Source organism: Balearica regulorum, chromosome 3 (assembly GCF_011004875.1).
Source record: "Balearica regulorum gibbericeps isolate bBalReg1 chromosome 3, bBalReg1.pri, whole genome shotgun sequence".
NCBI lineage: Eukaryota > Metazoa > Chordata > Aves > Gruiformes > Gruidae > Balearica > Balearica regulorum.
This window is the reverse complement of record NC_046186.1, coordinates 110,045,621-110,071,119: the sequence shown is the minus strand read 5'-3', so window position 1 is coordinate 110,071,119 and position 25,499 is coordinate 110,045,621. Positions and strand designations below refer to the sequence as shown.

The window sequence follows — 25,499 nt, the reverse complement described above, 5'->3', positions numbered from 1 at the left end:
TACATGTGTTCCTGTATTGATGAAAAAAGCTGTTTCTTACTTTTATTAACAACAAGGTCAGATTGGTAGTAAAGGAAAAGACGACAAATGATCTTTATTGATACTTATGCTACATGTTTAATGGAGAATAAATTTTGCAAGTGCTCACTATGATTGCATATGCCATTGCGAGAAGTCTGCCATCTCCAAGTCAGCATTTGGGGATTATAATCACCTCTCTGAGGCTTTGCTCCAGCGTTACCAGAACACCTGATTTACGGCATCGTGCGGTGGTGGCACTCACTGTACATACATTTTCTGTGTACGTGAGAACCGCCTAGTGCTCAGTCCGCTCCTATTAAATTGATACAGGGAATAACAGCCTTCCCGAAGTACAAATTGACTTAATCTTATAATGGCAGATTTAACTTTCAGAGCAGAATCACTGAAAACACCCCATCCGCCGGCATTCGCTGTGCCCCGTTGAGTCACGGAGGAGCGACGGCAGTAGGTGCGGTGGGGCGGTGCTGCCGTGCTCTCTGCTCAATAGCAGATGGGAGCCGCTGGCGGGGACCCCTGCCCTGTCCTGCCTTTAGGAAGCAAAATACTTACTCCTCTCCGATTACCCATTTGGAGACTATCAGCCAGCCCTCTCTTCATGGTGGGTTAGCGCCCGCCTTTTCCTTGAGGTGCTTTCCGCGTAAAGCCGTCCTGACGTTGTTCGAGCAAAACCGAGCCGTGGGTGTGGAAGGTTTGAGGGGGAAGAAACCAGCCGTTCGCTCTCCGTCCTGCTGTTTTAATTGGAAGCCGTTGTAAAAAGCTGCGAGTGTGGAGCTATACACGCCAAGGTGATCGTTTCTCCTGAAGGAAATCCGTAACCAAAAAAGGATTTGAGGCTGCCGGGAAGGCTTTAATTTCCTTTGTTTTTCCAGCGATAAACCCCATATGAATTAGGCAAATAGCAGCCATCTAATGGGAAATGTGTATTTCTCATTGCAGTCCTGGAAAACAGGCTTTGTCTGAGTTCTGTGTTGTTTTAAAAAGCTGGGACTGGGGGCATTTGGAGATTTTGTGTGTTTACAAGTAAACGGCAGGATAGGAGAGGGCATGACAGCAGACTTTTGCTTGGGTCTGCAGCATTACACCAGCTACCTGGTGTTGTGGGTAATAAAGAAACCAGGAGCTAGGTTTCAAGATTGCAGAAGGAGTAAGAATTACATCAGCAGGGTTCAAGTTCAGAGCAAAATCGCGGACTGCGTCCCGGGGCAGAGTGTGACCTGGGAGAGGCTACCTCAGCTCTGCAGGGCCCAGGCCTCCCTAGTCCCAGCTTTCTGGGGTGGATGTCAGGCTCCCTTCTTTTTCTGTGTCAGGGTGTCCCCCGTATTACGGGGTGGGAGTTACAGATGAGTTTCCTAGACATCTTTTCCCCAGTCAGTAAAGCCCCTGAGACTGTGCAGATGTCCGTATTTCTGTCGTCCATCAAGAGAACTGTACTTTTAAATGTCAACCTCATCCTCTCCTCATCTATTTTTGATGTGGATAATTGGGCAGGGAAGCTAAAGAGCAGCTCTATACACAACTGCTAATTATGAGTATCAATTACCTCTTGGTTTATTGTTTGGGCTTTAAAAAAACATAAATAAGCCAAAGGTTGAGAGGGCAGGCTGTGTGCACTAAAAACAAAGCAGGTACTTCCAGGCTAAGCATTAGCAAGTGTCAAGTGCGTTTCAGAAAATGGCTTTGCTCTGTTACCTGTAAGAATACTACAGGGAGTGGCTAGCCTACTCCACACATTGATGGATGAAGTTAAGATGTATGACTTTCACGTGTTGGAAAGGGCTCGTGGATTTTATTTTGAGACAAAAAAACCCTAGAGAAATCATTGCTTTGCTCAGAGAGCACTCAGTTATACATATTTTTTTGCTAGGATTTTCATCCCCCCAAAAATATCTGAGTGTAATTTGCATAAGTAGATATTTTTTACCTACTTTAATTCAGACGTTGCTGCAGAAGAAGTCTGGAAAGAACAAAGGAGGGAGGCTGAAACGTTTTCATTATGCTGAAGCAAAATATTAAGACATGCTGAAATATGTGTATATTAAGTCGATAGGCTGCAGATACTGGAAGGAAATGTAAAAGAACTGCCTCACTGTGCATCTGACAGAGTTTAGTGAGAAGTTTTGTCATCTCGGTAAGCAAATACAGAACATGGCCAGGTCCCCTGTGGCCTCGTCTATGTAGGGCACTCTGTACCATGGCGGATCTTTCATTACCAAAGACTTCGTTGTGAAATTAAGCGTTATACGCTCCTAGGACCCATCCTGTTCTGGCTGCTGAAGCAGTTTTAAAAGTATAAGATGAATTAATAAAATTAATTGGGGATTAAAGAACAGTAGGTTGACAAAAGTGCTTCTAGCCGGCTGAGTATATGACTTCAGCACCCTGGAGGGCCTGGTCTGCGGAGGTAGTTTGTCCGTGTCTGTGAGTTTTATGGTCATAGATTGCTTTGCTAGACGGAACTCGCTTCAAACCTAAACCCTCCCGAAGTCTGGGATGCGTTGGCTCTGAGGTTTTGATTTGAGGCCTGAAGCTGCCCGTTAATATCACAAGCATTGCACAATTATATTTATTTTTAATGAATGTAGCCAGGAAAATTTAGTTTAGCTGAGCAGTAAAGTACTATTAAATGGACAAAATACATGCAAGGGTGATTCAGATATTTCTGCTTTATCTGCTGCTTGGGCTTTTGAGAATACTTGAACACTGCGTTTTCACACCCCTCGTTTATGCTGCATGGTTATAAAATTTTATCTCGATCTAAGTTCTTCTTCCTTTGCTTCCAAATATTAATCTGATCTTAAATAACTGCTATTCAAAGCAGACCCCATTTGAATAATGTATTATGCACAATAATTCAGAAAATGTAATTGATTGCTTTTAGAATATATTTATATAACTTTGACTTCATAGAAAAGAGCAGTTGAAATATCTCACTGAATGCATAGATATAAAGGGGTTTCCTGAACATGATTAAATATTAGTAAGAAAAACTATTCTTCCATTCCTAGTTATTGGAAGTACATCACTATAAGTAATTTACAAATCTTATTAGGATACAATAAGCATCAGGCAGTTTATATTCTGGTTATGAACAGCATGCATGAGCTGAGCAGTAGGCTCGAGAGCTAAAATGCGACTGATGCTCATTCCCACAAGTAATTGCTATAGCAACATTGTCATAATGTCTGAGATCTGCCTCCCTTGGGTTCACACCTGAAGTTTTCTTTACGGTGACACAAAATGCCTTCTCAAGTTGAAAATACCATGTGATGGTGAGGGTATTGATGGCTTTTGCGTTTTTTATTTTTTTTCCAAGTAATTAAATTTCAAATGTTGAGAAGCATAATGGAACATTAGGGGAAATCGTTTGCTGTCATAGTGTCCATTTATCATGAAATTCAACATTGTGTGGCTCCTTCCGTACAATTAATCTCTGCAAATTGATGTGATCAGGTGAAGCAATTCTCTGTGGGCAGTCTCACCTAACTTGTGGAGTTTTTCCTTCTCTTCGTCTGAGCGCTTAGATGTTACATTAGTGTTCTGTAAAAATCAATCAAAATAACATTTCAGAGTTGTTTTTTCTCTTATTTCAAATTGCTGCACGTTGTGATGTAGGTTGTGTCTCTGCTTATTAGGAGCTCTTTGACTCAAAGCACTTAAATACACCATTGCATACGTATAGTTTTCTCGAGGGACCCTAACAATACAACTTGCATTTATGTAATATTTTTTGGCCAGGTTCTGGGTCTCAATTCCCTCTTTGTGTGGTTGGATAAAACTAGCACGGGATGCCCCGAATGGCAAAGGGTGCATCACAGAGCAGCCAAGGAGTACCCGCCTGTTTGGTGCCGTAGTGTAAAACATTCGTATAGATTCATATGCTTCTGAGTACTATTTTTTCTGCTTGATAGCTGATCCAGGAGGAGAGGGGTTGAACAGTGCTTTGCAGGCAGCTCCTGCAAAGTCCATTCCAAGCAGCTCAAAATCTGTTCCTCTGTGTTGAAGTTTATTACGGATATTAAGGTTCGTGATACATGGGTGATGTTAAGTGAAGAGTATTACTCCATTATCATTATGATGAACAGAGAGCAACAGATGAAATAATTTCACCCGGGGTTGCAGTGAAGTCTGAACAATGACTGCGAAAGGTAGAGCAACAGAGGACTTCGATCATCCAAGCAGGCTAATTAGAAGTCTTCAGCAGGGAGACAAAGGTGAGCAGAGGTTATAAAAAATTGATCTTGCAGTGATTTTAGAGAAAAGAGAGAGGTCTCATGCTCCAAAGGAGAGACCTCAGTAGAACAGAGGTAGAAGAGGAGGAGGTTGGGTCTCTTGTGTAGAGCCAAAGAATACTAAAGACGTGAGAAATCAACAATGGGCAATGTGCAAAGGTAGTTTTACAGTTTATTAAGAAATCTGGGGAATCTAGTCATTACATGTTTTTGTAAAGGTGTTTTAAAAACAAAACCAAAAAAAAAAAAAAGAAGAAAGAAAAAACCACCTCCCTGTACACAGGGAAAGAAACAGTGTTGAAGCTTCCTCAGACTCATAAAAGCTTAAGAGACTTGAACATGACCCTGACCCTTGATGGCTGTCCAACTTGAGGAGCTCAGGGCATGCTGACAATGACAAACTGCCTGGATGCTTGATGTTGAACCAGTGGGAGAAGGAGTGAAATAGTTGTATTTAATTCAGATTTTCTCATATGTTGGTCCGTATTGTTTTGGTTGTGTGCGCAGTTTGCTCTTACAGCAGCATGTAGCTGTTACAGGGAACAGAGCTAAACCTGAAGAGTTGAGGTGTAGTGAAGATTGCAACGCAGCAAGACACACGGAGCGCGTCAGCGTGAGTGTAACGGCCCCATAAAGGGTCTGACACACCGTGTTGCTGCCATCGCACGGGTATACATGAACCAGTGCAGCCTGACCATTTCAACTTCTCCTGTTGATGCACGGAGTAAAACCATGGCCTGGCTGGAGGTAGCTTACACTGTCCTCCAAAGCTGTGCAGAGAACATCTGGTCTTTTTCCCCAGCATAAATTTATCCACCTGGGAGTTATACTGGTTTTAATTAATTTCATTTATATCATAATAACATTACCGTATAGGCAAGACTGACAGACTCAGGGAGTTTAATTATAGCCTTTCCTTCCTGGCATAGCTCACCTATTTAGGGACCCAACTGAATGTGAATGTCTCAGTTGCACCAACGAGAACTTCTTCTAGACTCCCATCTGAGTTTGAGCCTGGGTCCTACATGATCTTTTTTTAAAGAGTAACCTTACACTTTCTGTTTGTGCTCCAATCAAATGACATTTCCTTGCTTTTGTACTGTATTTCAATAAATACAATTATAAGGTCTTATGCAAAGAAATAAAAAAAGATAACTTATAGGCTCTTGCCAGAGAATGGAAAGACCTTGTTAAAATATAATGCCATACTGAATAACTGGGGTGTGCATGGATGGTTAATTTCTCACTTTGCATTCAATTTTAAATTCTCTGCCATATTCCTAGTAATTGCTCATAGTGTAATAATGAAGATGAAACATCAGACTTTATGTGACTTAATCATTTTAACTTAGATTTTTTGGATTACCTCATAACAGAAATATCTTTGGAGCATGTCTCAGAAACGTGCCGTGTTGCAGTCAGAACAGCGGTTAGTATGTAGCCTTAAGCAGATTCAAGTTTAAGATAATTTTGTATGGGTTTGAGCTTTCAGTTTTAAATGATTTGACAAAAAATGATGGACCAAATAAACAACTGAAGGGTGAACATTTTGTTTCTCTGGAACCATATAGCTTTACACCAGCTGACATTCAAATATGTTATTATTAATATGTATCAGCATGTTACTAAAGATGGCATCAGATTGTGCAGGCACAAGGCATGTGAATTAAGGCTTCACATCAGACTCAAGCTCTGGCATCCCCTAATTGTTGGGCATTTGTTCCCTTGCACACTTCAAATGTTCCAAATCAAATCTTTTGCTTGTAGTTTTTCCAGTTGCTTTAAAAACCAACTACAGAAACGTATTCCACTATGCACTATCAAACTGACACCCCAAAGTGGATGGCTGGCACAGCTGGAGGCTGTGGATCCACCTTGCAGAGCTCTGAGGCTGAGATAACAGTGATTAGTAAGACTCTTAGGGTTATGTCCGTCAAGATGATGGATCCTCATGCACCAGACATCTGCAGAAAAGTTGAAATCTCTGCTAGAGTGATTAACAGATGACTGCTGACACGGATGGGAAGATGAAATCTTGATGTCTGTTCTGATGGCTACAAACCCATAATTTTTCCTGCTAGTGGCTGGTCCAGCATCCTTTCTTCTCATCCCAAGTCTCTCCATGCCCATTGCTCTTTTGAGCTCTATTTTGCTGATTTCCTGTGACTCTTTGTCCCCCAGTCTTCTCTTCCCTTTTTAATGGTCCTCCTCGCATCCCAGCTTTACAATAAGCACAGCATTTCATTCCTCTTCCCAAATCCTCCAGCACCTTATCTTAGTTATCTTTCACACATTTCTGGACCTTCATCTCAGCATCCCATCTTACCTTTATTCCAAGCCTGATTTTTCTCTCCTTCCTATTCAAGTCGGGCCTACTCCTCCTCACTGTCCAAATGTCAGCAGCAGCATTATGGACAGCACAGGAGAAATTATCTCCCAGGTCTCAGGTCCTCTCTCTGGTACTGGAAAACCACTACCTACACTCCGAAGAAAGACCATATTTGTAGGTCCCAAACCCAGATGACCTCCTGTGTGAACTGCAGTTTTCCTTTGGGTTGACACCTTTGGGTAGATTTTCATACAAGTGATGAAAGTGAAGGTTCCTGCTTAACAACATGGTTGCAAACAATGTCTGCATGTAAATAATGTCTCTGCCTGTCATCTTCTTTTTCGTTTTTACTTCACCTAATCTGAGAAGTTATGGGACAGTTTCATTAAAAAATATGTGTGCATGCATGTAGACTTGTGATTTCGGTACACCCAGGCTTAAAAAAGCACCAGCAGGTTGGAATGTATCTTTAAATAGCTAATTTGATAAAATGAAGAGCAATTGCAAACAAGATCTTCAAAATGGAAAGCAATGTGACTTAAGAGTAGGTATCATACTATTCTATGATGTATATTGAATTCACAGCACTGAAGTAGTGACAGAGACAAAACTTTTCTTATCCAAGTAACACAGATTTAAACTGTTTCTGCTTTTTTTTTTTTTTTTTTTTTTTTTTTTTTGAAAGTGATTACTTAAGGAAATTGAAGCCTGGAGAGAATTAATGGTACATAGGTTCCTGAAGGCTAAACGATGCCACCTGATGTACCACTCCCACCTAGAGCAATCACCTAGGGCATCTCCCGGGCTGCAAAGCGTTGCTGCTTCCCTGCAGCATGTTCCTCACCTGGCTTTTGAGTGCCCTTTGTTACACACTTATGAAATAAAGGCATCATTAACAAACCCAAATACCTCTGTGACAAATGTACACTTTCAGAAACTATCTAATTAATTGTATCTATCTCCAAAACAGTGGCTTTAATGAAAGTCTTATTTTAATCGAAAGGCAATTAGGCATTGTCTCCTTCCAATGCATGTATATCTAACTCTTGTTAGGATTAACAAGTTGCACTTGCAGAACAAAGCTCCATAAGGTATTTCTTTGCCCTGCAAAACTAGTAAGGTTATTTCCTCAGTACTTGCCCTGGTCTTGCTAATGTTGTCTGAGTTTTTAGATTAAAACATTAAAATAAGGAAATATGGCAAATTTTTTAGTAGTGGAACTAACGGTTTGATGTTTGAAAGGGCCGTATGTAAAAGGTTAGTGGGAAGCCAGCTTCAATTTTCCTTTCCCCGCTTTGGGTAAAGCTGTGTAACCTGGTGATACTGCGGGACAAGACGTGACAAAGGAGCCAGTATCTGGGAGGGAACAGCATGCCACCTTAGCCTCTTGAGAGTTTTAAATTGCAGTCTTTATTATAAAAATTAAGGAAGGAACGTGTTGGCAGTGGTACTGGTGTTCATCTTTCCTGGAGGAGAGGGAAGCTAGGGTTGGGAGAGGGATACCAGCAGATGCTTCCCCCCTCCAGCTGACTTAAACTAATCTGCCTTGAGTGAAAAACATGCTCAAATGAACTTGAAGGACTTAGTGTGGGTAGGTCAGTGTTAAATAGAAGATCACATGTTTTCTCTTTACTGCCTCTGTCTCTCCCTTGTCTCTCTCTGGGGCGTGATGAGAGGGCTGGTTTACCTAAATGATTAAAAAGCAGTCTGATAGTTTATGCAGTTTTCTACATTTCTTCTAAAATTACTATTTTGTGCTCTGTGTTTTGAAACATGATAGAAAAGCTTTTTCCACCCTGAAAATAAGGTGAGAACAGAGACAGCATCTTAGTTGCAGGAAATGTTCCTTGTGAAGGGCTTTTCTTGCCTTCCTCTCTTTTGAGACTGGTAATAAAATTCCCATGGATATCAGTGGAGCAAGATACTCTTGTGTGGCACAATTTAATAGTCATGGATACTCACAGTAAGTCAAACTGGCGGTACCATAATTGTATAAAAAGAATGGAAATGTAGTTCAACTTAAGTGCCTTTCTAACTTTGCTGTATAAGGGAGATTTTCATAACTAAGTCATTCCAGTCTTTCCTTTAATTTTATTAAGTTTTGCTAAGAATGGTCTTAAACCATGTGATTAAATTGCAAAATAATAGCCTATGTTATCAGCTCACTGGTCAATTAAAAATAAGCTCACTTCCCCACCAAAAACTCAAATAGTCATTTTTGAAGTCTTTAATAACTCTATGCCTGAGTTTTCTGAGATGAATACAAATGCAATTAAGTCTCATATTCCAAAAATTCAACAATCTCTGTACGTGTGATTAGCAATACAGGAATGTAAATTAAAAGGTTTGCTATCGTTGTTGTAATGTTGCAGTTTAATAAGCATGGAGTCTCTGGGTTAAAAAAAAAGGATAAAAAAAAAAAAAAGAACCTGCAAAAGTCTCCACTGTGTTTTGTGAGTTCAGAATTAATGGAGACCAAAATGTTTACTTCAGCAAAAGAGATGGCTAAAAATAAAATTATATCAGAAAATACAAGCATAATACCCAGAAACATTTCTCTCATACTTAGAGACAAAATTATTTCTTTGCCTAGGAGAAAATAATAGGATTGCATTTCATCAATCACATTCCATTCCATCTATTTTAGGTTTAGTGCAAATGTAAAACCAAAACAAAAATCAAACTGCATTTTTGTTGTTGTTGTTCTGTAATGAAGTATGGTGTTTATGAGAGAAGGATATGCATGTTCTGAAGAGAATCTCGTAAAGAAAGCACAAGTGACTAATTTTAAGCAATTCACAGATTACCTGTCTCTTGTTTTCGAGCTATTTTAGTTACCTGGGGGAAATATGGATGAAAAGTTAGTTGAAGAGAAGAACAGCTTCTGATCAGTGTGATCCGTGACAGAAGCATTTGTAATTGCAGAGTGATAATAAGCAAAAAAGGGATGGCTTTTGGAAACAGAAATGTTACACCATTGTGAATCTAGAAGTTAAATGAGAAAGAAATAACATGACGATCCATTCTTTGTCCAAGCCATGACTGCTTTAACAAATGGCATGGTATCCGTAATATACTGGGCATTATGCCGTTAGGTGCCAGTGATTTGTTCTCTGCCGTGTTGCATCTCAAGATTTACTTTCAGGGATAACGTTCAGGCCATGGCTCTTCATTTGTGTTTTTTCTCCAGCATGAGAAACCACTGGGCTGGTTCTCCCTGCAACCTCACGTGGGTTGCTCGGGGCTCTGCGGGCAGACCGAGCTGCGGGGTCAGCCGGCAGTTCCCAAGAGCAGGAACGTGACATCCCGTGTCCGTCAGCCCCACTGCAGAAGGGAGGGAGAGAGCGGGATGTGTAGGAAAGAGCAATGCAGACATGGTACAGAGCTCGTACGTTCATTATTCCCAGCCAGCCGCCCCTCCCCAGTACCTCCAGCAGGAGGGATAGAAACAGTTTGGTCTTTTCGTTGTACCTGTAGTTCTGCATCAATCGTGAGCAATACCGTGTCGTACCATTTTCAGTCAAATGTCGGTCCATTCCTCTGGCACTGCAAAACAAATTTAGGTTTTTATCTATGCAGAAGCGTGCGTGATGATGGCATGACTCCTCATGCAAAATGTGCCATTGGGTTTTTGTGACACGAGTTGGCCTTGACGTGAAGGGTGTGAAAGATGCACAGTTCACCCTTCATTATAGCCAGCACCGTTTTGAAACATTAGTCCAACATTCACGGTAAACATTGGTTGTTCCCTTTATAAATACCATACCCTGCGCTATAACTTAGGACTTGGATCAAGTAATGAAGTTATTACTCCAAAAAATAAACCACCCTCCTCCTGCTGAAAACTGAGAACTGGCAACTGCCGTCCCTGATGCTCCGTCTGTGTGTGACTGCTGCTCGCCCCGCTTCCCAGAACCACGGCGAGCGCAGGGTCAGCTCGGTTCAGGCAGAGGCGTCCAAACTAGCCCCTGCTGTTACGCACTGGGTGTGGTGGTAAATTCCGCCCTGCAAGGCCTTTAGATATGGAAGAGTGGACAGTGAAAAATATATTGATGGAGATGTATGCATTTTCATGAGTGGCCTAACAGGGAGAGAAGCAGGGAAGAAAAAACAGTGGGTTAGTTTTCCAGACAGCAGCTCCCAAAAAGTTGCACAAGGGGACAAGAAAAGAGGCATTCATAAATAAAATTAATATAGAAAATGGTTTTGGTCTACATCTGTGAGACTAACATTATTCTTGCATTGCAGGAGGTAAGGGACATGTCCTGATAGGAAAAAAAATGCATTATTTACTTATTTTTAATTAGTAATACTTTTATTTTTAAAGATTAATGCAGAGTGCTGCCTGGCTAGCAGTCCAGGTGAAAAGCAGGTGGATTTTCTAGCTCTGTTTCTGCCTTTTTCCAGATGAGATAAATGGCTCTAAGACTTTGACCAAAACACTTAACTTCAAATTGAGAGCTCAAAGGAAAGCCATGCAATTTTGTTGACATTATTTTACTATAAGTCGTTTTCTCAAATAGATTTCCGCTATTTGTAGTAATTTTACCCCTGAGAATTTAGATATTTCAGAGGAAGAGGGGAGCTGGAGAAGTAATACAAATGCTGCTCTGCATGGAAATAATACCGTGGATTTTAAGGTTCTTACGTGGCAAAACAGACTTTCTGCAGTTTATGTCGAGAGGTGAAGGCTAGAAATAAGGTTCTTCTGCTTTGCTGTGTGGGGCAGCCACGTTCCCATCACCGCTGAGATTCGGGGACGGAGGCTGGAGGCGGCCTGCAGGGCATCCGAGTTTTTTACCTACACCTCAGAGTTTAATTTCTGCAGCACTGATTTCATTAACTGAAACGCCTTACTGTGTTTGGTTATTATAGCCTAGACGTTTCTTCTGTGAGAGGAACTTGCTAATCAAGGCTTTTGCTTTCTGCCAGTGTCAAACACTGACCAATTCAAAAAATAAAATGATGGCGTTAATTAGATGAAAGCCCGTTTTGAGAAAGTGTTTCGATTTTCAGTTGCTGTATTTGCACATTACAGAGTAATAATGACAGCAGTTAATAAAAGATACAATAAATATTGTGTATGCACTTGAAATATTAGCATTTTAATATCCATGCCCAGTAATACCATTTTTCTGTAGCACAGCACCGAGAAAGTAGTTATTTGTATGTGGGTGGACGAGCAGTAATTGATGCACATGTACTTGTTTGACCTATAGCAGGTTAAATACAACTTTAGAGGCAGTTGTCCAAACAGCGTGTCATCTGGAGCTGATATTACTGCTAGATCACTATAGCATCTTTCTCAGCAAACTGCCTCATGCAATGGGAGGTTATTAACACCAGGGAGAAGCTAGCTGGAGTACCTCTGATTAATGTGACATACCCGAGTTTCTCTCTACAACTGTCTCAACAACCAGTCACAGAGGTCTGCTTCATACACAGAAAATTAAATTTAAATTACACAGTCTTGGCTAGAAAATTGTGCAGTTAATCCCATCCCAAAAAACTGAAGTTTGATTTTTTTCCACATGGACTCTTTTGTGATTTTTCATACCCTGTTGGTTTCTGCCAGCATTCCCATTGGTTTGGGTTACTTTATTCCTTCCTTTAAAAGAAAAATAGGGGGGAAAAAGGAATATATATATGAGGGATTGGTTTTTAGGAAAGTCCTTCACTGCCTCAGAAGTTAATGTGTCCAGTGCAAAAGCACAAAATGACTGCTCTAAGCTCCCTTCTGGAGACATTGCATGAACCATATTTTTAAAGGAAAATTTGCAACAGTGAATGAAGAAGACAGTGCCGTATATCTGTTGGTTTTCCAAAACCTTTGTTTATACCACGGCTGTAGCTACATACCCTTCTGCTAAGCTGAAGCAGACCTCTGTGTTTAAATATCAGTTGTAGCTGGTTCTCTCTGAACTAAATGGCAAGTATTTGAATAAGCTTTTTCTCAGGAGGAAAAATGAAGTAATATAATGAGAGAGGATGACCAAGCATTTCAGAAAAGGGGAGAAGGAAAATTAGAGGTTTAAATTCCTAGCATCTGAAAGTATGTTTTCAGACAGTCATTCATTAACAGTCCTTAAATTCTTACCCATTAATCTTCACATCATCAGGTCGGTGGATATCAACTCCCTTGTATCCTGGCCGTCCCCTTTTACCGCCTCGTCCCCTTCCCTCCCGTGACCTTACCATTAATTTCTCACTTTCTTTGTTACTTGCCCACCCAAGACAACCATGCTCCATCCCCCTCTGCCTTAACCACCGGGCTGTCGGTGCTGCCTGCACCGCTCCGGCTGCCCTCACCTCTGCGCTCACCGCACGGGGTTTTAAATACGCCGAGTTTCCTGGGAGAGGCTTGTAGCCTCGGCGGTGCTCTCCAGGCACCATCTGTTCCCAGCACCTCCTTGGCCAGCCGCAGGCTCCTGCCTGGCTTCCCTCTGCCTCTTTTCTTCCTGACCTCCCTTCCTGCCATCTCGGAGCATCCTTTTGGAGAATTTGCTAGATCAGAGCCTGCGTAAGCGCTAGCGCTTATCAGTGGCGTCCTCACCTGACCCTTCTCATCCTCTGCTCCCCTCTCTCCCGCTCATTTCTTGTGTCTGGTCTGGACTCAAACTGGAAGCTCCTCAGAGCAGAACCTTTTCCTTCCAGCTGCCTTCAGCACCAAGCACAATGGTGCCTGGCTGGTATCATTAAGCACCACAGCTGTACAAATAAATAAGAATAGTTTTGATTACACAGTTGAAGTTCTCATCTGAAATAATTTAAACAGTAGTCACAAGCAGTTATGCTGTTTATAATACATATAATAATTTAGGACTGCTAGTTTTTAACTTGTGTAATTTGGATTTGCTTGCAGTTCTCATGGGATAAAGTATATTATTGAACAAGAAAGGAATAACCTATATTCAGAGTAGCTGTAGGGTGCTATGATTTAAAGGAGAGCTGGTGGAATACTACAGGAGAAAATACGCAGGATCCATTATACTGTTAATGAATGCACAATTCAGATTGGTGATTTAATTTTTAGATCATATTTCTCTGGTACCCTCAGGTATAACAGGCTTCATACATAAAAACTGAGTAAGATGGTATGTATTTATGCCCAGTCACACAAAAAACTGATTAATCAAAAAAAATTACTTCCCTGTATTGTTTATTCATTTGCAATTTTTTTTTTTTTTTTTTTTTTGTTTTAAATGACATAGCATTCAAAGAGCATTCTGAGAAGGGCACAGCCATAATTGCTGGTACCTGTTTTGAACCCGTGGTAGTAACCTTTGGGGCAGCCTGATATTTATCCACAGCTACAGACTGTCACTGTATTTAAGCCATGACTAGAGCATCATTTTTTGATCTGGCCAGGAACTTTCTTGAAATAGTCACCACTTCCTTCCTCGGGCAAGGTGGCATGTTAATGATATTTTAAACTCTTGGCTAAGCGACAAATCCCAAAGTCCTTCTTTTTTGCAAGCAGACCTGACTGATGTAAGCAAGACCTACTCCTGCAGGGGCCACACCCATGAATAATTGTCAGAAACTACATTATGCAATGGCTTCTAGCTTTACAAAATGTGATTTATTTTTTTTTTTGGTCCATTTTTTATATTGGCATGTTAATTGTAAGCTTTTTCTACCATCCTTTTTCTGAAATGTGAACAGATGTCCAACTTTTTAAGAAGCCACATATTACAATGGACTGCATTTAAAATCATACAGCCACATCCGCAGAATGAATCTGAAAAGCTCTGAAAATAGACAAAGAAAAGAAGATGCAATCAAAAGAAATTCTGCCTGGCCTTCCAGGTTGTACACCTGCTATTTTAATATTTTTTTTAATCTCTTACAACTAGAGTATCGCTTCTTAAATGAATTTGAAGAACTTGCCCAAGAGACATTCTAATCCGATCGTGTATTATGATGATGCCAGTTGGATGTTATCCTATTAGGCACTCACTGTAAATAAGGGATTTCCACTGACTTTAAATCCTTGATTAATGAGAATGCTCGAAGCAGTGTCCTGTAAATTAGCCATAGTGCTAGCAACAATTGCAATTCACTTAGGAGAACTGATTTTTTTTAAATCTTCCCGTCCAAATTAAAAAGCATGAGGAAAAGATAATGTGCAGTAAGTAAAACATATTACTCTGTCTTGCATTATTGATCTGTACCCCATGGCTGTCTGAGGCCCTCAGGTCTAAATCCTGCTCTCTGTTCAGGAAAACTCCCGTCAGTCAGAGCTCTTCTGGAGAAAGAAGTCTGGTAGTTGGCCCAAAGTATTGCTTTAATTTATGTATGTCTCTAGTGTTTTAGCTAATTCTTAATCCCATTTTAGATTGTCCAATGGTTTCCATTTGCAGCTTGGTCACTGCCATCTCATTTGCCTTTCACAGCGCCTTTGGCTTTTTTTCTGATAAAAATACTTATGAGTGGCAGGAAAGAGGTGCTTGGGTTTGGGGAAAGGGGAGAATAGGGGGAGGTTGTGACACATCTGTTAATTGATACTTAAATTGGAATTCTGCCTGACATATTTGTATGAAGAAAACATTTTTCACACCATCTTACTGCTTCCCTTCTTATTCAAATACTGATACTTGATTTATTGCTTGCAACAAAATTAGTTTTATATCTAGTATTGATTTTGAAACATACTTTATTTCCTTTAAACACGTTGAGACATTAATGAGGTCTTTCTTGACGTGCTGTATTCACATTTATTTAAGGTACTACTCATTTCTGTACCCATAATATACACGCACTTTTATCAGTAAAGAACATCCCTTTGTTCTTGTAGAAGTGTGAATATTCTTTCCATAGATTGGAATTAGTGTCACTTTATAAAGGCAGTTTTGACACTTCCTCTTAAAAGTAACTGAGCAAAGTATCTCTCATACATTAAGATACTTAAAGTGTAGGATTTTTCCATAGTTATTTTCTGGTAATTTTGAATGCAGTGCAAACTGTACAAAAAGTAGAGTTACTTAAACTCTGACCATACTATCCTATATCAAGAATAATCAGAGGCACTGCAATAATTCTATAAGTCTCTCTGATCGTTTCAAGTTGCAAGGGCTACTCATCCACGCGTGTACCAAAGCACCCTTAAACAAAATTCCAGTTAAACCAGTAGATCTCACAGAACATCATTTCTTGCTATGATTATTATGTGTGCATACGATGCTCTCTGTTTAATGGTGTGTGCGTACAGTTCCCCAGCGATCAATTGGTAAATGTTCAGTATTCCGGCTGCAGGTCATAAAAGTGTTGTGTCTTCTCCAGTGTCATGGGCCATGTATGATGCCATGGTTTCACTGACCAAATTGAAACTGTTTGGGAGATGCATGATCCTTTTTTTCAATACTTATTAGTACTTTTTTTATACTTATTATTTGTGCTTTTTACAGTACGAGTTAATGTTTTATGTGCAGGCTTTATTGGTTACCTGGTTGTTTATTTTTTCTTTACACTTTAGGAAAAACATAGGTGCTTTTCCACAGAAAGACTAAGATATTGACTTTTCAAGCTTAAATGTTTGTATTTTGGGGAAAAGAAATGGACATTAGAAATTCAAGAGGATGTTTTCATCTGGCTTTTGTTATAACTCTGTTTTTCTACATGGCAGAAAGGATGGACAACTAGAATACTTTTGTTTGTTTGTTTTTGGTCTCTTTAACTCTCATTGCAAATCTGCCAGCTCACTTTGGCAGCCTTACAGGTTTACAGAGTGGTTTCCCCCAACTATAAATTGTCTCAGCTATAAGGAAAGATCTTTTTGTGATTACGGCATCAAACTGTGACATAACATAGTCATTGTCTATAGCCTTTTTGGTTACCTTCAGCAAGTTACTTCATTCTCTTATGCCTCAGTCTTCTACCTATAGAATATAATATTTTTACAATGGGCTTTTCTTTGTTATGCCTCACATATTAATGAATGTATTCCTGTATCCCTTTCCTACTTCACAGAAGTGCTGAAAGCATTATGTTCATTAATATTCTTGAAGCGTGACAAAGAAAAGCCTATTACCGTAATATGCTTTGCTTTAAAACTTCAGTTAGAATAATAATGATAAACAATTTTGGTTAGGCTTTGGCCATAAAATTTTAACATGTTCAGGCTCAAATTGATGAAGTATAACTTTGATGTATTGTAATCTCCCTCTCGTATACTCATGCAAAAAAACCCAACCAACCTAAAAATAATATTTCACATGGACCAAAATGGGTTGTATCTCTTCGTTGGCACATGTATCGTGCAGGAATCCAAGAATGGCTTTTTGCCTGCTATATCTTTGGCCGCTTGTTTCAATATCATGTAGTCTTTTTATTGTCTCTGTGTATTTCCTTCAGTGAGGTGAAGAGAAGCTTGAAATGGACAGTTATGAAACGTCTTGCCCATAGGAAAAGCTTCTTCCTAACCTCATTAGTAATTGCTTGAGAAATGACCAGGAGCATGACAGTTTATATTTCCCTGCTATTATTTGCCCTAATAACTGTAGATGTTCTTATTACATTTATAAATGACTGTTCTCAGAGGTGGCTTGAACAGAAGATATTTCATTTTATCAGGTTCAGATTGATTGCCTCAGTGTTTCATTGAATATCTCCTTGTTCTTGCACTGTAAGAAGCAGTAGATAGGAATCCTTGGTTTCGTTTCTTTATAGCGTGTTGTATCATGCATCCCCTGGTTTGTCTCCTTTGTCTTGATTTATTTGATTTCTTTGTATGAAGAACTGTTCAAGCCCATTTTGGACAGATGTTCCTAGAGCGCCTCAGACCTAAACGCAGCACTCAGGCAATATTTCACTTATTTAAAAAAACAGGATGTTTTCGCTTATTTAAAAAAATAGGAAGATACTTTCTGACACTGCATATGTTTATTATTGTTTTCTTTCCTTGACTTTCTTTTCATTTAATAGTTTTCAACTCAATAAAAGTTGTGTTTGCGTCTTTTCCTTCTTTTGGGCTCTACATCTGAGAAAGCAAGTGCAATTAATGGAGAAAACATCACCAGCTGCAGGCAGTTCAATATTTTGACTCGTTTTTTTAATGCTCTCAGTGTTTTCAGTAATATCATAGTAGAGATATTGGAGATAAAGAGGGAAGCCCAGCAGCCCCAGTATATATATTCTATCCTTCTACTTTCTGTTCTTATTACAAAAAAATATTAAAATGTTTAAGTGCCTGCACTGGATATCTAACACAGTTCTTCTAAAACCTGACAAGTGCGAATTGAAAAGCAAAGTCCCATTAATACAGAGTTGGAGAGTGTCACTGTGCTATTAAATATTAAGCCTGGAATGCTCTGGGCCTTGCATAAATCCGAGCAATAAAAGAAATGAAATGCCAGTGAGTGAGAATCTTACAACATGTTCAGTCAATTAAAATATATCTTTATGACTTTTATCTTCTTTGCAGACCACAGATGACATCCTGGTGGCCTCGGCTGAATGTCCTAGCGATGATGAGGACATCGATCCCTGTGAGCCGAGCTCAGGTGGGTTAGGTTAGTCAACTTTTTTATTACTTTCTTTTATTTCATATTTGCATGCTCCAGTCCCCCAGAGTCCCATTTAACGGGGCAGTCCTTTCTTACATAGCAGGGAGAAGTTGAATCGGGGCCTTTCTATACATGGCAGTGCCAGCAGAGGGGGGAGAGTTTGCTATAGGTCTTTGCTATTTCAGAGACAACGGATGGGAGCAGGTTGATAGTGGTGATCTGAGAAAGGTTATAGCTTGACCGAGGACCTGAGGCTGGACTGGGAAGGGCGTTCTGGGGCCCCTGCAACTGTATTGTCATGATAAAGAAGGACAATTTCATTTAGGAGAAAAATGTTGCAATTGCTTGTACGTTGAGCATTTTCCCCAAATAAGATGAAAGCACAGTATTTCAAGTGTCATATTATGAAGCAGAGTTCATTTTGAATTACTGTTTATGGTATGAAATACTGTATAAATGATTAAAAACCCGAAGACATAGAATACAACAGTCTCAAATTTCAAAAGGTTTTATGGCTTTTTTCAGAGTGTATGTTTCAGTTCTGATTAGAAATGAAAAGTTTTGACATTCTAGTATTTTCCACGGAACAAAAAATTTGTAATGTCTCTCCTACTCCCTCTAAATAATGGGGATTTGGTACTAATTTTTCTCACTGATATAATTTCCCACTTATCTTCATATTCAGTTAAATACTACATACCTTCTCTAAAAATCCAAATGTTTATCACAGATGTGAAAGGAATGCAAAACTTCACAATAGCAATCAGAAGAATTATGTTACTCTATAACCTTTAAAAATTCCAAAATGTCAAATGAACTGCTCCTGCTTTCTTTGTTGGCTTGGGTTAGCTTTTACCTTTTCTGACTGAACAGCTTGTGATACCGTATATGTCTCAGTTTTTCTTATTCACTTGAATTCTGCGCTATTGGGTAGCACGCCTACTGTCAGTTGGTTTAGATAATTTGGTACTCTTCAGTACTTGCTATAATACTTAATAATAAAAGAATTAAGATATATTTGTTGTGAACTAACATATTTAGTTTAAATAGAAATCAATGAAATTTGAGACTGGCCTGTACATTAATGCAAATCAAAACTGAGCCATCTTAGTACAACACCCAAATTGGGAAGCAGGGAATATGTCTACATAGCCTTAAGATAAATGCAATTTTGCTTCAAACGCAGATGCGTGGTTCCTTTTTGAAGTCACATAGCCTAATACCCACATGCAAAAGTTATTTATTTAAATTTAAGTAAAGGCAGAGTCATTTATGACTTGTCTCAGTGTTTGATGGACCTGCAGGGTGGCATTAGAGCTCTTCCAGGAACCAAGATATTTATAGATTTGATGAGAATACTTTGGTGTTGGTTTCTTTTGCTTGCCAATAAAAAAATTTTCAGAGCATTTTCCAAAATGCCACAAGATGGAATGAGCATTCTTAAAACTGAGCAGCAACAGATACACACACCTTACACATTTTTATGTCTCTTGGGAAGACATTTCACTTGCAGAAGTCCCAGATACCATGAGCAAGATATTTAGAAATTGTGATAAGAATTCATCTTTTGAAAGTTTGAAAATTAATTTCCAGGATTTTTTTTTCCTGCTTTTTCCTTCTCATTTTCAAATTCTTGAGTTTAACAAGACTGTTTTGTCCAGTACGAGTCAATGCAGTAGTTCATACGGCTCTGAGCTCATCCATGCCAATTGCTTCCTTGCTTTAGTTAACTCGGGCAGCACTGTTCAATAGATAAATTGACATTTATCTACTGTAAATGTAAGTAATTTTATTTTTTTTTTTATTTTATAAGGCAACTCTAAACCAACACATTAGTTACCTAGCACTAATTTTTTTTCCGAAGCCCTCTTAGAATGCAGCTGTTGTATTAGAAATGTAATCGTATTGGCTCAGCCTTACAGCTTGCTGAAAGCCAATGACCTTTCAGAATAATTCTTCTCTGAGGTTGTTCTGAACCTCAGATCGGGGGCTGCAATGCTTGGTAGTCCTGCAGCCATGCACAGTCATTTAGCTGGTGGGTGCAGGAATGGGAGAGTTGAAATGAAGGTTTTAATTTCTGTCCAAACTATGGTCCAGAAGGGGAATGTGAACGTTAGTCTTCCTGCAAAACCTTGCCATTAGCTTCACATCCTGGTGTTTAGCTTTCCTATTTCACCTTATCATTCGTCGCCCAGCTACACTTCTCTTTTTTTTTTATTTGAGAATGGTTTTACTGTTTCATTTCTTGGATCCCAACTGCTACTGCTTTTTTAAAAAAGTATGGATTGGCACAGGAATTATGTTCTCCATAATCCCAATTGTCTGGATCATTTTATCTGTCATTCTTCACATCAAAATGTCATTTGTCCTCCCACTCTCAACTCTTAAAAGCTATTAATTTGCCTCCCTCTTCATTGGCCTTGTCCTTTTCTCGTATTTGAAACAACATGAACCAAAGGGGTTACTGAAGTCATAACTTCGAGCATATCTGTCTCTCTTAGTCACTTAGTCCTATGAATAAGCTCTCTCCATGAATAGTCCTGTAGGCACTGCTCCATCTCAGTAACACTGCCGTCTCCATGTGGATTTGAGTTACACCTAATGTTAGGCTGGAACTTAAGGGAGAAAAGCATAATATTGTTGACAGTGACAGATTAATGATTTTTTTTATATTTTCATTTGGGATGGGACATGCAGAAGGATATGTCCCTCCATTTAAAGTCTTCCCATGGCTCAGTTCAGCTTTTTGCCATAACCTTTTTCACAAACGAGAGTTGCTTCTCCACAGCCACTCCTCCATGTCCTCACTGATGCTGGTCAAACTTTTGTTTCCTAACAGATACTTCTAGGCAGCAGAATATATGATTATTAGGACCATTTTACTATTATGTTTTCAATTCAGAGACCGTAGCCTGAGATCCTGTTAGATCTCTTCTTTTGCTGCCTGATGGTCAGTCAGCAAAGGGATCATAGAATCATAGAGCCATAGAATGGTTTTGGTTGGAAGGGACCTCAAAGACCATCTAGTTCCAACCCCCCTGCCATGGGCAGGGACACCCTCCACTAGAGCACATTGCCCAAAGCCCCATCCAACCTGGCCTTGAACACTTCCAGGGATGGGGCATCCACAACCTCTTTGGTCAACCTGTTCCAGTGCCTCACCACCCTCACAGGGAAGAATTTCTTTCTAACATCTAATCTAAATCAACCCTCCTTCAGCTTAAACCCATTACCCCTTGTCCTGTCACTACACTCCCTGATAAACAGTCCCTCCCTGTCTTTCCTGTAGGCCCCTTTAGACACTGGAAGGCTGCAATTAGGTCTCCCTGGAGCCTTCTCTTCTCCAGGCTGAACAACCCCAACTCTCTCAGCCTGTCCTCATAGCAGAGGTGCTCCAGCCCTCTGATCAGCTTCATGGCCTCCTCTGGACTCACTCCAACAGGTCCACCCCAGCACAAGAGATGATGCATTCCAAGCTCTCAGGTCAACATTTTTCTAGCAATACTAGATTCAAGGGATGGCCAAAGCCCATTCAGTTTTATTGACAGAGCCATAACTGTACATTTACATAATGATTGCCCATAATATGCCTATTTCTAACCAAAGTTCTCAGCTCAAAATAAGAGCTTATTCAACAGTTTGGATATGGTAAACCTATATTTCATAGAAAATACTGATTAACTAGATTTTACTGATTAGCGAGATTTAAGCTTAAAATAGAATTTCTTTTCTAGAATAAATATGTTGCAGTTCATAGTGGCTAACAAGTCTTGGTCTGCTACCACCAGCTTCGCTTTCTGTGCACCTGTCTTCTAAATAATAAATGGAAAGATGCAATTTGCAACAAATTTGATATGGGACATAAAAACATAGACCAGATTAGGAGCTGCTAAGCAGCAATCCCATCAACTTGTCTGCAAGATAAAGTCACAAAAATTATAATTGCAGATTTCATTGTGGTATACAAACTGCTAAATGTGCCGTAATTGGATGAAGTTATAACAAATTTATTAGCATGCAAAACTTAGTCAACATATTTTGTTTGCGTTTTATTTTGTATAGTAAGGCAACATGTATTGCTTTCACAGTCTCTTCACATTCCCCTCTCCAACTCTAAATACTAATAAAACCATGAAGAATGATAATATCATTATTATTATTTTCACTTATTAAAACTTATTTATTAAATAAAACTTATTTATTAAGTTTCCTCAGGTTCATGTCATAGAGGAAATAATAAAGCCTTTTCATTTTGTAGACAAGTTATGAAAAATGTTCTTTGAAACGTATAAAAAAGAAAGGACCTGGGATGATTTACTGATTTTACGCGAAGAGTTATAAAACTGCGGGTGGACAAATTGCCATTTTGCACATCAGGACTGCTGTTCCAGCCTTTCCTGAGCCCTGTACGGAGCTCTGATTTCTGCTGAGTTTCAATGAGCATTTGTGCTACACAGCTTATTTGTTCCAGTTACACGGGGCTGGTATTTTATTTGTCAGTTATTAAATAGCCACTTCTGTAGCTATTGAAATGTTCCAAAACACAGAGAGGTCCAAACTGGGTCAAATGAAGTGAAATCATTGAGTTTAATGGCAGGGAAATCTAGACGAGGGCAAAAGTCTTACAGTTTTTAGCATGCACACAAACAGTTCTTTTTCTGCAAATTACAGTTAAATCCTTCTCAAATTCAAGACTTGGCGAAGGTTTAAGTTGGAAATTAGGTTCAAAACCTCTCCTGATGGCCCAGTAGAAATGGGATGGATAGAAGTTTTAGCAGTCTTAAAGCCAGAATATAGGGTATTCGCTGGTCTTGGAAGCTTTAGCAGAGGACAACTTTCAAAGTGAAAAAATGGTCTTGTAGAAACAAGCTTTTTTCAGGTTCAAACAGGTGTCTTTCTACCAACACAAGTTCACACGTTGCAACCAAATAAAATACTTCATCTCCTGATCAGCGTTTGTCTGGCAGCTCTCGGGTTCCACTTCCCAGGACAGTGTTTGATTGGTATCAGATCTTGTCCTGTACTGGTCCTGTAGGGAAATAGGAGAAGAGTAGTCAGGACAGAGTTCAGTGATGAATACCAACCTGTAGCATTAGTTACCTACCTTAGCCCTGATTCTCAATTCTGAGGGAGAAATGGGATCAGTTATTTTCCCACATTATTAAGTAAGGTCCAATAATAGGATAGATGCTTATGGACTGATCTTTGAGTATTTGTTGATTTTCCTACATCTTGGCCAGGCTCATTGCATCGCAGAAAACACCTGGTGACAGTCAGAAATCTCGTCAGTATAGCCAAGGGAGCGCGAATGAGCCACTGCTTAAGATGGCTGTTGGGGTTCAGACAGTGCTTTGGGGACGGCTTTGTCCTGTCAGCAGAATGGTATGGGGCTTTGCACGCAAACGGCTTCCTGCATATGTACGTCCCCAGCTGTGTGATAACATCTCTTGGAGAGATGGAGATGGCCAGGAACCATACGTTCTCCAGATGCTTTGTGATGGTTTAGGTTTGGTCCCAGAATTCATACCTATTTTTCTAATGGGCAGAGCTGTGAAAAATGGACTGCGAATGATTTATGCTCATTAATAGAAGTTTTGCTCTTCTCTTCCTGTCACAAATTATTGCACTGTATTCCTGGTGCATCTGGCAGCAAGATAACATTGCAGTAGGAGGTGAAATGACTCCTGTAATGTATACATCACTGCAAGTGCCCTGTTTAATGCACTGCATGGAATTCATTGTGCAAGGAGCTGAAACAAAAATAAAATTACAGTAGCTCATAGGGCTACTGTGTTCATTATGGCTCGAGACATAAAGGGAATATTTGTGCCTCAGTCCAATTATCCTGTAGTTCTATATGTGTTTCCAGTACTAGAAAGATCGTTAGGTTTCCTTGAATCAGCCTTTTTAAATGCTTAACTGAAATACATATAGACATGTCTGTAAGAGCTACTACAGGGTGAAAATTATGGTTTATTTACAAACTTTCCAAATGTTGGCACTTACGATGTCTATACATAAAGGAACCGAGGGGCTAATTTTCTTATATTTGAAGTTAAAGTAGTTGTTAACGTTATTTAATATTTTTTATAAATCATAAAGCCCCCCCCCCCAAAGCAACAGAAAACAAATATTGCATTTTTCGAAATTGTTTTACTGTGAACCGAACCACTTTTTTGTGAATGGACTGAGCTCTTAGTGTCTGTCACTGTGAATTACAAATACAGCATTTCTCATTTGAATTTGATCAAAAGTATTTTTTCCTAAATTATCTGAGAAAATGAGGTTAAAAATGATAATTGATCCACTATACCAACACTGATCTCCACTCTTTGCCAGCCATGTCACTGAAACATGGGAATACTAAGTAGAATTGTAGCTTTCCAGCCAGTCCTAAGGATTTTCATACATTCCCAGTGTTGGGAGCAGCTGCAAACAGTAGCATGTACTGGAAGAAAAGGTTTTCTTTCACTCTAACAAATCATTTTGCAGTAGTTTAGAGAATTCTGACTCCTCACATGCATTCTGTGTGATTTTGGTGATAGTGGTGATGTTCACACTCTCGTACATCTTTTCTTTGTGTAACCTCAACTGGTACAGGGGATTTGTGACCAACATGAAAGTATTTTAAAGTTTATTTTTTAAGCACACCTTAAGACAAACAAAGCTATTTTTAGCTAAACATGCCTTTTACATGTGAAAAATTCAAGTAGATGCTCCTTGCTGAACATATGTATTTCAAAGAGAGGTTTGCTAATGCTAATGCTAAGAAAGCTAATGCTTTCTGGCATGTGTTAATTGCAGTCACAGTGATGTGAACATACCAGAAGGCAGAATATGGATGGAAACTGGGGAGCTGGCTTTTTTCCTGAGCATAATGGTTTTCTATCAATGTAATATCAGCAGCTTACTATGCTCTAAGACTAGTAAGAAGTATCGGCATCAGGTTGCTATAAATCATACAAAGCTCTCTGTTAACTTGCATAAGACCTTCTCCACTGGTGTGTAAATGATGAACGGATTTCCTTGTGTGTGAACTTTGAGGTTGCATTCATATTCCACTCATATTCTTGCTAAAGTCAGACACTCTCACTTCTATAATATGTATAAGAATGGTGATCATTCGTGATGTAAATACAGGGGTTATTATTTGTATGGCAGTGCCTAAAGCTCTACTTCATGCTTCAGATGTATGCAGAAAACATGAAAAGACAGTTCATGTTCAGAGAAATTTATTAAGTGACAATTATTAGTACTGCTGTTACATGTTCAGTGGTCTGGAGTTAGGCATCTCCGCAGCATAGACAAAACCAGATGGTAATGTTTCTAGTAGTTTGAAGAAATTTAGTCATTTTGTAAACAATAATTCAAGAAAAATGGGTGCATTACTCAATG

At 39.5% G+C, this 25,499-nt stretch overlaps 1 protein-coding gene across 1 annotated transcript in view; it reads left to right on the top strand.

Annotated features, from left to right (window-relative positions):
- Positions 1 to 25,499, top strand: part of NRXN1 (neurexin 1) — a 733,713-nt gene that overhangs the window by 695,082 nt on the left and 13,132 nt on the right. Inside the window, 1 exon segment of the mRNA XM_075749468.1 lies at positions 18,023 to 18,110. Within this exon segment, the coding sequence (XP_075605583.1) occupies positions 18,023 to 18,110 (88 nt within the window).